This window comes from Somniosus microcephalus, chromosome 4, assembly GCF_052327205.1.
Source record: "Somniosus microcephalus isolate GS21.2 chromosome 4, FLI_Smic_1.0, whole genome shotgun sequence".
Lineage (NCBI taxonomy): Eukaryota > Metazoa > Chordata > Chondrichthyes > Squaliformes > Somniosidae > Somniosus > Somniosus microcephalus.
Window position 1 is genome coordinate 15,413,715 of NC_140990.1, and position 12,472 is coordinate 15,426,186.

Below are 12,472 nucleotides of genomic sequence, written 5' to 3' on the forward strand. Positions count from 1 at the left end.
CCCACTCACTTAGCCTATCTATATCCCTTTGGAGATTATTTATGTCCTCCACACAATTTGCTTTCCCACCTATCTTTGTATCATCAGCAAATCTGGCTACATTACACTCAGTCCCTTCATCCAAGTCATTAATATAAATTGTTAATAGTTGAGGCCCCAGCACTGATCCCTGCGGCACCCCACTAGTTACAGTTTGCCAACCTGAAAATTACTCATTTATCCAACTCTCTGTTTTCTGTTAGTTAGCCAATCCTCTATCAATGCTAATATATTACCCCCAACCCCATGAGCTCTTATCTTGTGCAGTAACCTTTTATGTGGCACTTTACCGAATGCCTTCTGGAAATCCAAATACACTACATCTACTGGTTCCCCTTTATCCACCCTGCTCGTTACACCCTCAAAGAATCACAGAATCACAGAAACCCCACAGTGCAGATAGAGGCCATTTCGGCCCATCGAGCCTGCACCGACACATATCCCACCCGATCCCCGTAACCCCTGCACCAACATATATCCCACCCTATCCCTGTAACCCCACGTATTTAATCCCCCTAACACTAAGGGTTAATTTATCATAGCCAATCAACCTAACCCGCACATCTTTGGACTGTGGGAGGAAACCGGAGCACCCGGAGGAAACCCACGCAAACACGGGGAGAATGTGCAAACTCCACACAGACAGTCACCCGAGGCCGGATTCGAACCCGGGTCCCTGGCGCTGTGAGGTAACAGTGCTAACCACTATGACACCGTGCTGCCCAGCAAATTTGTCAAACATGATTTCCCTTTCATAAAACCATGCTGACTCTGCTTGACTCTATTATGATTTTCTAAATGTCCTGCTACCACTTCCTTAATGATGGACTCCAGCATTTTCCCAATGACAGATGTTAGGCTACAACCTGCATTGATACAGTTCCTTTAATGTAGGAAAACGTCCCAAGTGTTTCACAGGAGTGTAAATCAGACAGAAAAAAACCCGGAGAGCCAAAGGACAGGGGACCAGAAGCTTGGTCAAAGAGGTGGGTTTTAAAGAGGAGAGAGTCAGAGTGATTTAGGGAGGGAATTCCAGAGCTTGGGGCGCAGGCAGCTGAAGGCACGGCCACCAATGGTGTGTAGGCTGTGGGAGAATGGACAATAGGGTAGACGTGGAGGAAGGCCGAATTTGCAAGTTCCGTTCACCCAGCACCCTCCCCTGTGCTCGCTGAGCTATGTTGGATCCTGGTCCACCAACGCCTCGATTTTAAAACTCTCATCCTAGTGTTCAAATCCCTCCAGAACCTCATCCCCCCCGTCCCTATCTCTGTGAGCTCCTCCAGCCCTACAACCCTCCGAGATCTCGGCACTCCTCCAAATCTGGCCTCTTATGCATTCCCCGATTTTAATCGCTCCACCACTGACGGCTGTGCCTTCAGCCGCCTAGGCCCTACGCTCTGGAATTCCCTCCCTAAACCTCTCCGCCTCTCTTTCCCCTCCTTAAAACCTACCTCTTTGAGCAAGCTTTTGGTCATCTGTCCTAAAATCTCCTTATATGATTCCTGGGATGGGGGGATTGTCCTATGAGGAGAGATTGAGGAGACTAGGCCTATATTCTCTCGAGTTTAGAAGAATGAGAGATGATCTGATTGAAACATACAAAATTCTTACAGGGCTTGACAGGGTAGATGCAGGGAGGATGTTTCCCCTGTCTGGGGAGTCTACAACCAGGGGTCACAGTCTCAGAATAAGGGGTCGGCCATTTAGGACTGAGATGAGGAGAAATTTCTTCACTCAGAGGGCGGTGAATCTTTGTAATTCTCTACCCCAGAGGGCTGTGGAGGCTCAGTCGTTGAGTATATTCAAGACAGAGATTGATAGATTTTTGGATATTAAGGGAATCGAGGGATATGGGGATAGTGCAGGAAAGTGGAGATGAGGTAGAAGATCAGCCATGATCTTATTGAATGGTGGAGCAGGCTCAAGGGGCCGAATGGCCTATTCCTGCTCCTATTGCTTATGTTCTTAGGAACGTCGACAGGGACAAGATCCCACCCATTTCCCGCCCACCCCCAATCCCCCTCCATCCCCGAGATTCCCACCTAGCTTCCTAGCGAGATCCTGGATCTGAGAGAGGGCCGCCGGGATCTCCTCCTCGCTGCCCACCATGGCTTCGATCTCTCCCAGCTGGTAGCCGAAGCCAGCCCGGTCCAAATCCACCCGCAGGCCTCCCGCCAGCTCGTAGGCCTTGCGCTCGGTCAGGATAGCGGCGAACTCTCGGAGGAGGGGAGCGGCGCCCACCAGCTCGTCCACCCCTCGCCCGCTGGCCCCTGGCGGGCACCCCAGCAGCAGTGGGCGGAGCAGCGCCAAGATCTCGGCCTCGGACTCCGTCTCCCGGTACTGGGTGGCAGCGCCCAGGCGGCCCCGCGTCCCGCCTGTCGGGCTCTTCAGCTGCCACCGTCCGTCGCGACTCCTCAGCCAGAAGTCGCTGCAGGTCAGCAGGCAGTCCTCCGTGTCGAAGTAGCGGTCCTCGAAGCTGCTCACGCCCCGGCAGACCCCACCCAGAGCCCTCAGCCTCTCCTCCGTGTCCTCCCTGACACGAAACTTGCGTTCCACCTCAATGGACATCCTTCCTTCCTCAACGCAAGACCTGGAAAAAGAATCAGGGTGTCCTTATACACGAATCACAGAAAGTTAACGTGCAGGTACAGCAAGCAATTACATAGGATATACGGCACAGAAACAGGCCATTCGGCCCAACCAGTCCATGCCGGTGTTTATGCTCCACACGAGCCTCCTCCCGTCTTTCCTCATCTAACTCTATCAGCAGAACCCTCTATTCCCTTCTCCCTCATATGCTTATCTAATTGCCCCTGAAATGCACCTATACTATTTTTTTGATGAAGTAACAGGGAGGATCGATGAAGGGATGTTGTCTACATGGATTTTCGGAAGGCGTTTGACAAAGCACCACATAGAAGGCTGGTTAACAAAATGGAGGCTCATGGAATAGGTGGGTCAGTGGCAGCTTGAATAAGGAATTAGCTTAAGGACAGAAAACAGCGAGTTGTGGTAAATGGCTGTTTTTCAGACTGGAGGATGGTAGACAGTGGTGTTCCCCAAGGGTCAGTGCTGGAGCCACTGCTTTTTTCGATAAATATAAATGACCTGGATATTGGAATACAGAGTAGAATTTCTAAATTTGCCGAAGACACCAAACTTGGGGGTGTGGCAAACAGTGATGATGATACCAATCGACTGCAACAGGACATAGAAAGGCTAGCAGAATGGGCAGACAAGTGGCAGATGGAATTTAATACAGAGAAGTGTGAGGTGATGTATTTTGGCAGAAGGAACAAGGAGAGGCAATATACACTTAATGGCACAGTTTTAAAGAGTGTGCAGGGACAGAGGGACCTGAGAGTTAATGTGCATAGGTCGCTGAAGGTGGCAGGACATATTGAGAGAATGGTTAACAAAGCATATGGGATCTTGGGCTTCATAGATAGAGGTATTGAGTACAAAAGTAGAGAAGTTATGCTGAACCTTTATAAAGCGCTGGTTAGGCCACAACTGGAGTATTGCATCCAGTTCTGGTCACCACACTTTAGGAAGGATGTGAAGGCCCTTGAGAGGGTGCAGAGGAGATTTACCAGAATGGTTCCGGGGATGGGGGATCTTAGCTACAAGGACAGGTTGGAGAATCTGGATTTGTTTTCATTAGAGCAAAGGAGGTTGAGGGGTGATTTGATAGAGGTGTACAAGATTATGACGGGTTTGGATAGGCTAGACAGGGAAAGGCTGTTCCCACTAGTTGATGGTACAAGGACTAGGGGACACAGATTTACGGTTTTGGGCAAGAGATACAGGGGGAATGTGAGGAAAAACATTTTTATGCAGCGAATGGTGAGGACCTGGAACTCACTGCCGACGGAAGTGGTGGAAGCGGAGACACTCAATGTTTTCAAGGGGAGACTGGATAGGCACTTGAGGGAAATAAACTTGCAGGGCTACGGGGATTGGGCGGGGGAATGGGACTGACTGGATTGCTCTACAGAGAACCGGCACGAACTCGATGGGCCGAAAGGCCTCCTTCTGTGCCGTTATGATTGTATGACTCTACTGGATTGGGGTGGGGTGGGGGTTGGAATAATCCATCTATTGGCAAGGGTGGGGGGTCGATGTTGGAACAGTCCAACTAATGATTGGGAGGGGGGGAGGAACAGTCCACATACTGATTGGGGGGGGGGGGGGTGAGTTAGAACAGTCCACCTACTGATTGGGGGGGGGGGGGGAGAGGAACAGTCCACCTACTGATTTGGGCGGGGGGGGGGGGTTGTAATAGTCCACCTACTGATTGGGGGGGGGGGGGGGGTTGGAACAGTCCACCTACTGTTTGGGGGGGGGGGGAGAGGAACAGTCCACCTACTGATTGGGGGGGGTTGTAATAGTCCACCTACTGATTTTGGGGGGGGGGGGGGTTGAAACAGTCCACCTACTGATTGGGGGGGGGGGGTTGGAACAGTCCACCTACTGATTGGGGGGGTTGGAACAGTCCACCTACTGAATGCGGGCATTTAAACAGTCTACGTTCTGGTTGATTTTGCACTGAGGGGGGCTGAGAGCCCAGACCCCCTCCCTCCGTGGTTTGGTGGTGGAAGCTGCTGGTCCCCCTCCTCCTCTCCCTCCACCGCCTTGTACCTGCTGGGTCCAGTCCCGAGCTCACCTCAGCGCCGCCAGCCGCCGATAACCTCAACACGCAAGAGACGTCACCGAAAGGGTTTCTGGGAGCTGTAGTCCAGAGTGGCGGCCGGGCCCGCCCCCTGGTCCGACGTCACCGGCCCCATTCGCGGCCCCGCCCCGTCCACGTGACCGATCCAACCGCCGTCTTCGTAGCCCCGCCCTTCGCCCTGACCACGCCCCCTGTTACACCGGCCCTCCTCCACGAATTGAGAGTAGAAGTGCGTTGCAATGGGAGTGAGAGTGTCACAATGGGAGTGAGTGTGTCAGTGGGAGTGAGTGTGTCACAATGGGAGTGAATGTGTCACAATGACAGTGAGTGTGTCAGTGGGAGTGAGTGTGTCAGTGGGAGTGAGTATGTCACAATGGGAGTGAGTGTGTCAGAGGGAGTGTGTCACAATGAGAGTGAGTGTGTCACAATGAGAGTGAGTCTGTCAGTGGGAGTGAGTGTGTCACAATGGGAGTGAGTGTGTCAGTGGGAGTCAGTGTGTCAGTGGGAGTCAGTGTGTCACAATCAGAGTGAGTGTGTCACTGGGAGTGAGTGTCACAATGAGAGTGAGTTTGTCAGTGGGAGTGAGTGTGTCACAATGAGAGTGAGTGTGTCAGTGGGAGTGAGTGTGTCACAATGAGTGAGTGTGTCACAATGAGTGTGTCAGTGGGAGTGAGAATGTCACAATGAGAGTGAGTGTGTCAGTGGGAGTGAGTATCACAATGGGAGTGAGTGTGTCAGAGGGAGTGAGTGCGTCAGAGGGAGTGAGTGCATCAGAGGGAGGGAGTGAGTGCGTCAGTAGGAGTGAGTGCGTCAGTGGGAGTGAGTGTCACAATGAGAGTGAGTGTGTCAGTAGGAGTGAGTGTGTCAGTGGGAGTGAGTGCGTCACAATGGGAGCGAGGGCGCCGGAGGGAGGGAGCGAACCCGTCGGAGGGAGCGAGGGGGTCGGAGGGAGCGAGCCCGTCGGAGGGAGCAAGGGGGTCGGAGGGAGCGAGCCCGTCGGAGGGAGTGAGGGGGCCGGAGGGAACGAGCCCATCAGAGGGGGTCGGAGGGAGCGAGGGGGTCGGAGGGGGCGAGGGGGTCGGAGGGAGCGAGGGGGTCGGAGGGAGTGAGGGGGTGAGAGGGGGTCGGAGGGAGTTGGCGGGGGCGAGCCCGTCGGAGGGAGCGAGCCCGTCGGAGGCAGCGAGGGGGTCGGAGGGAGCGAGGGGGGTCGGAGGGAGCGAGGGGTCGGAGGGAGCGAGGGCGTCGGAGCGAGGGAGCCCATGGGAGTGAGTGTGTTTCAGAATAGAAGTGAGTGTGTCAGTGGGGAGTGTGTGTCTCAGAATAGAAGTGAGTGTGTCGGTGGGGAGTGTGTGTCTCAGAATGGGAGTGAGTGTGTCAGTGGGAGTGTGTGTTTCAGAATGGGAGTGAGTGTGTCAGTGGGAGTGTGTGTTTCAGAATGGGAGTGAGTGTGAGTGTGTGTTTCAGAATGGGAGTGAGTGTCAATGGGAGTGTGTGTTTCAGAATGGGAGTGAGTGTGTCAGTGGGGAGTGTGTCAATGGGAGTGTGAGTTTCAGAATGGGAGTGTGTGTTTCAGAATGGGAGTGAGTGTGTCAGTGGGAGTGTGTGTTTCAGAATGGGAGTGAGTGTGTCAATGGGAGTGTCTGTTTCAGAATGGGAGTGAGTGTGTCAGTGGGGAGTGTGTGTTTCAGAATGGGAGTGACTGTGTCAGTGGGTGTGTGTGTTTCAGAATGGGAGTGAGTGTCAGTGGGAGTGTGTGTTTCAGAATGGGAGTGAGTGTGTCAGTGGGGAGTGTGTGTTTCAGAATGGGAGTGACTGTGTCAGTGGGTGTGTGTGTTTCAGAATGGGAGTGAGTGTGTCAGTGGGAGTGTTTCAGAATGGGAGTGAGTGCGTCAGTGGGGAGTGTGTGTTTCAGAATGGGATTTAGTGTGTCAGTGGGAGTGTGTGTTTCAGAATGGGAGTGAGTGTGTCAATGGGAGTGTGTGTTTCAGAATGGGAGTGAGTGTGTCAGTGGGAGTGTGTGTTTCAGAATGGGATTTAGTGTGTCAGTGGGAGTGTGTGTTTCAGAATGGGAGTGAGTGTGTCAATGGGAGTGTGTGTTTCAGAATGGGAGTGAGTGTGTCAGTGGGAGTGTGTGTTTCTGAATGGGAGTGAGTGTGTCAGTGGGAGTGTGTGTTTCAGAATTGGAGTGAGTGTGTCAATGGGAGTGTGTGTTTCAGAATGGGAGTGTGTGTGTCAATGGGAGTGTGTTTCAGAATGGGAGTGAGTGTGTCGGTGGGAGTGTGTGTTTCTGAATGGGAGTGAGTTTGTCAGTGGGAGTGTGTGTTTCAGAATGGGAGTAAGTGTGTCAGTGGGGAGTGTGTGTTTCAGAATGAGAGTGACTGTGTCAGTGTGTGTGTGTCTTTCAGTGGGTGTGAGTGTGTCAGTGGGAGTGTGTGTTTCAGAATGGGAGTGAGTGTGTCAGTGGGGAGTGTGTTTCAGAATAGGAGTGACTGTGTCAGTGGGTGTGTGTGTTTCAGAATGGGAGTGAGTGTGTCAATGGGAGTGTGTGTTTCAGAATGGGAGTGAGTGTGTCAATGGGAGTGTGTGTTTCAGAATGGGAGTGAGTGTGTCGGTGGGAGTGTGTGTTTCTGAATGGGAGTGAGTGTGTTACTGGGAGTGTGTGTTTCAGAATGGGAGTGAGTGTGTCAATGGGAGTGTGTGTTTCAGAATGGGAGTGAGTGTGTCAATGGGAGTGTGTGTTTCAGAATGGGAGTGAGTGTGTCACTGGGAGTGTGTGTTTCAGAATGGGAGTGAGTGTGTCAGTGGGTGTGTGTGTTTCAGAACGGGAGTGAGTGTGTCAGTGGGAGTGTGTGTTTCAGAATGGGAGTGAGTGTGTCACTGGGAGTGTGTGTTTCAGAATGGGAGTGAGTGTGTCAGTGGGAGTGTGTTTCAGAACGGGAGTGAGTGTGTCACTGGGAGTGTGTGTTTCAGAATGGGAGTGAGTGTGTCAGTGGGGAGTGTGTCAGTGGGGAGTGTGTGTTTCAGAACGGGAGTGAGTGTGTCAGTGGGTGTGTGTTTCAGAATGGGAGTGAGTGTGTCAGTGGGTGTGTGTGTTTCAGAACGGGAGTGAGTGTGTCAGTGGGAGTGTGTGTTTCAGAATGGGAGTGACTGTGTCAGTGGGTGTGTGTGTTTCAGAATGGGAGTGAGTGTGTCAGTGGGAGTGTGTGTTTCAGAATGGGAGTGAGTGTGTCAGTGGGGAGTGTGTGTTTCAGAATGGGAGTGAGTGTGTCAGTGGGAGTGTTTCAGAATGGGATTTAGTGTGTCAGTGGGAGTGTGTGTTTCAGAATGGGAGTGAGTGTCAATGGGAGTGTGTGTTTCAGAATGGGAGTGACTGTGTCAGTGGGTGTGTGTGTTTCAGAATGGGAGTGAGTGTCAGTGGGAGTGTGTGTTTCAGAATGGGAGTGAGTGCGTCAGTGGGGAGTGTGTGTTTCAGAAAGGGATTGAGTGTGTCACTGGGAGTGTGTGTTTCAGAATGGGAGTGAGTGTGTCAATGGGAGTGTGTTTCAGAATGGGAGTGAGTGTGTCAGTGGGAGTGTGTGTTTCTGAATGGGAGTGAGTGTGTCAGTGGGAGTGTGTGTTTCAGAATTGGAGTGAGTGTGTCAATGGGAGTGTGTGTTTCAGAATGGGAGTGTGTGTGTCAATGGGAGTGTGTTTCAGAATGGGAGTGAGTGTGTCGGTGGGAGTGTGTGTTTCTGAATGGGAGTGAGTTTGTCAGTGGGAGTGTGTGTTTCAGAATGGGAGTAAGTGTGTCAGTGGGGAGTGTGTGTTTCAGAATGGGAGTGACTGTGTCAGTGGGTGTGTGTCTTTCAGTGGGTGTGAGTGTGTCAGTGGGAGTGTGTGTTTCAGAATGGGAGTGAGTGTTTCAGAATGGGAGTGACTGTGTCAGTGGGTGTGTGTGTTTCAGTGGGTGTGAGTGTGTCAGTGGGGAGTGTGTGTTTCAGAATGGGAGTGACTGTGTCAGTGGGTGTGTGTCTTTCAGTGGGTGTGAGTGTGTCAGTGGGAGTGTGTGTTTCAGAATGGGAGTGAGTGTGTCAATGGAAGTGTGTGTTTCAGAATGGGAGTGAGTGTGTCAATGGGAGTGTGTGTTTCAGAATGGGAGTGAGTGTGTCGGTGGGAGTGTGTGTTTCAGACCGGGAGTGAGTGTGTCACTGGGAGTGTGTGTTTCAGAATGGGAGTGAGTGTGTCAGTGGGTGTGTGTGTTTCAGAATGGGAGTGAGTGTGTCAGTGGGTGTGTGTGTGTCAGTGGGTGTGTGTGTTTCAGAATGGGAGTGAGTGTGTCAGTGGGTGTGTGTGTTTCAGAACGGGAGTGAGTGTGTCAGTGGGAGTGTGTGTTTCAGAATGGGAGTGACTGTGTCAGTGGGTGTGTGTGTTTCAGAATGGGAGTGAGTGTGTCAGTGGGAGTGTGTGTTTCAGAATGGGAGTGAGTGTGTCAGTGGGGAGTGTGTGTTTCAGAATGGGAGTGAGTGTGTCAGTGGGAGTGTGTGTTTCAGAATGGGAGTGAGTGTGTCAGTGGGGAGTGTGTGTTTCAGAATGGGAGTGACTGTGTCAGTGGGTGTGTGTGTTTCAGAATGGGAGTGAGTGTGTCATTGGGAGTGTTTCAGAATGGGAGTGAGTGCGTCAGTGGGGAGTGTGTGTTTCAGAATGGGATTTAGTGTGTCAGTGGGAGTGTGTGTTTCAGAATGGGAGTGAGTGTCAGTGGGAGTGTGTGTTTCAGAATGGGAGTGAGTGTGTCAGTGGGAGTGTGTGTTTCTGAATGGGAGTGAGTGTGTCAGTGGGAGTGTGTGTTTCAGAATTGGAGTGCGTGTGTCAATGGGAGTGTGTGTTTCAGAATGGGAGTGTGTGTGTCAATGGGAGTGTGTTTCAGAATGGGAGTGAGTGTGTCGGTGGGACTGTGTGTTTCTGAATGGGAGTGAGTTTGTCAGTGGGAGTGTGTGTTTCAGAATGGGAGTAAGTGTGTCAGTGGGGAGTCTGTTTCAGAATGGGAGTGACTGTGTCAGTGGGTGTGTGTGTTTCAGAATGGGAGTGAGTTTGTCAATGGGAGTGTCTGTTTCAAAATGGGAGTGAGTGTGTCAATGGGAGTGTGTGTTTCAGAATGGGAGTGAGTGTGTCGGTGGGAGTGTGTGTTTCAGAACGGGAGTGAGTGTGTCACTGGGAGTGTGTGTTTCAGAATGGGAGTGAGTGTGTCAGTGGGTGTGTGTGTTTCAGAACGGGAGTGAGTGTGTCAGTGGGAGTGTGTGTTTCAGAATGGGAGTGAGTGTGTCACTGGGAGTGTGTGTTTCAGAATGGGAGTGAGTGTGTCAGTGGGAGTGTGTGTTTCAGAACGGGAGGGAGTGTGTCAATGGGAGTGTGTGTTTCAGAATGGGAGTGAGTGTGTCAGTGGGTGGGTGTGTTTCAGAACGTGAGTGAGTGTGCCAGTGGGGAGTGTGTGTTTCAGAATGGGAGTGAGTGTGTCAGTGGGTGTGTGTGTTTCAGAATGGGAGTGAGTGTGTCAGTGGGTGTGTGTGTTTCAGAACGGGAGTGAGTGTGTCACTGGGAGTGTGTGTTTCAGAATGGGAGTGGGTGTGTGTGTTTCAGAACGGGAGTGAGTGTGTCAGTGGGGAGTGTGTGTTTCAGAATGGGAGTGAGTGTCAGTGGGGAGTGTGTGTTTCAGAATGGGAGTGAGTGTGTCAGTGGGAGTGTGTGTTTCAGAATGGGAGTGAGTGTGTCAGTGGGGAGTGTGTGTTTCAGAATGGGAGTGAGTGTCAATGGGAGTGTGTGTTTCAGAATGGGAGTGAGTGTGTCAGTGGAGAGTGTGTGTTTCAGAATGGGAGTGAGTGTGTCAATGGGAATGTGAGTTTCAGAATGCGAGTGAGTGTCAGTATGGGAGTGAGTGTGTCAGTGGGAGTGTGTGTTTCAGAATGGGAGTGAGTGTGTCAGTGGGCGTGTGTGTTTCAGAATGGGAGTGAGTGTGTCAGTGGGAGTGTGTGTTTCAGAATGGGAGTGAGTGTGTCAATGGGAGTGTCTGTTTCAGAATGGGAGTGAGTGTGTCAGTGGGGAGTGTGTGTTTCAGAATGGGAGTGAGTGTCAGTGGGAGTGTGTGTTTCAGAATGGGAGTGAGTGTGTCAATGGGAGTGTCTGTTTCAGAATGCGAGAGAGTGTGTCAGTGGGGAGTGTGTGTTTCAGAATGGGAGTGAGTGTGTCAGTGGCAGTGTGTGTTTCAGAATGGGGGTGAGTGCGTCAGTGGGGAGTGCGTGTTTCAGAATTGGAGTGACTGTCAGTGTGGGTGTGTTTTTCAGAATGGGAGTGAGTGTGTCAGTGGGGAGTGTGTGTGTCAGTGGGGAGTGTGTGTTTCAGAATGGGAGTGAGTGTGTCAGTGGGGAGTGTGTGTTTCAGAACGGGAGTGACTGTGTCAGTGGGTGTGTGTGTTTCAGAATGGGAGTGAGTGTGTCACTGGGAGTGTGTGTTTCAGAATGGGAGTGAGTGTGTCAGTGGGTGTGCGTGTTTCAGAATGGGAGTGACTGTGTCAGTGGGAGTGTGTGTTTCAGAATGGGAGTGAGTGTGTCAGTGGGAGTGTGTGTTTCAGAATGGGAGTGAGTGTGTCAGTGGGAGTGTGTTTCAGAATGGGAGTGAGTGTGTCACTGGGGAGTGTGTGTTTCAGAATGGGAGTGAGTGTGTCAGTGGGGAGTGTGTGTTTCAGAATGGGAGTGAGTGTGTTGGTGGGAGTGTGTCTTTCAGAATGGGAGTGAGTGTGTCAATGGGAGTGTGTGTTTCAGAATGGGAGTGAATGTGTCAGTGGGGAGTGTGTGTTTCAGAATGGGAGTGAGTGTGTCAATGGGAGTGTGTGTTTCAGAATGGGAGTGAGTGTGTCAGTGGGCATGTGTGTTTCAGAATGGGAGTGAGTGTGTCAATGGGAGTGAGTGTGTCAATGGGAGTGTGTGTTTCAGAATGGGAGTGTGTGTTTCAGAATGGGAGTGAGTGTGTCAGTGGGAGTGTGTGTTTCAGAATGTGAGTGAGTGTGTCACTGGGAGTGTGTGTTTCAGAATGGGAGTGACTGTGTCAGTGGGTGTGTGTGTTTCAGAATGGGAGTGAGTGTGTCAATGGGAGTGTGATTCAGAATGGGAGTGAGTGTCAGTGGGAGTGTGTGTTTCAGAATGGGAGTGGGTGTGTCAGTGGCAGTGTGTGTTTCAGAATGGGAGTGACTGTGTCACTGGGAGTGTGTGTTTCAGAATGGGAGTGAGTGTGTCAGTGGGGAGTATGTGTTTCAGAATGGGAGTGAGTGTGTCAGTGGGGAGTGTGTGTTTCAGAATGGGAGTGAGTGTGTCAGTGGGTGTGTGTGTTTCAGAATGGGAGTGACTGTGTCACTGGGAGTGTGTGTTTCAGAATGGGAGTGAGTGTGTCAGTGGGGAGTATGTGTTTCAGAATGGGAGTGAGTGTGTCAGTGGGGAGTGTGTGTTTCAGAATGGGAGTGACTGTGTCAGTGGGTGTGTGTGTTTCAGAATGGGAGTGAGTGTGTCAATGGGAGTGTGTGTTTCAGAATGGGAGTGAGTGTGTCAGTGGGAGTGTGTGTTTCAGAATGGGAGTGAGTGTGTCAATGGGAGTGTGATTCAGAATGGGAGTGAGTGTGTCAGTGGGGAGTATGTGTTTCAGAATGGGAGTGAGTGTGTCAGTGGGGAGTGTGTGTTTCAGAATGGGAGTGAGTGTGTCAGTGGGTGTGTGTGTTTCAGAATGGGAGTGACTGTGTCA

General features: G+C 51.6%; 1 protein-coding gene across 1 annotated transcript in view; it reads right to left on the reverse strand.

The window, feature by feature from the left end:
- thtpa (thiamine triphosphatase) overlaps positions 1-4,748 on the reverse strand; it is a 41,155-nt gene extending 36,407 nt beyond the window's left edge. Inside the window, exons 1-2 of the mRNA XM_085984406.1 lie at positions 4,681-4,748; positions 2,082-2,629 (exon numbers count right to left, since the gene is read on the reverse strand). Of these exons, the coding sequence (XP_085840532.1) occupies positions 2,082-2,607 (526 nt within the window). The 5' untranslated portion in view covers positions 2,608-2,629; positions 4,681-4,748. The remainder of the gene's footprint in view (positions 1-2,081; positions 2,630-4,680) is intronic.
- Positions 4,749-12,472: the final 7,724 nt, after the last annotated feature.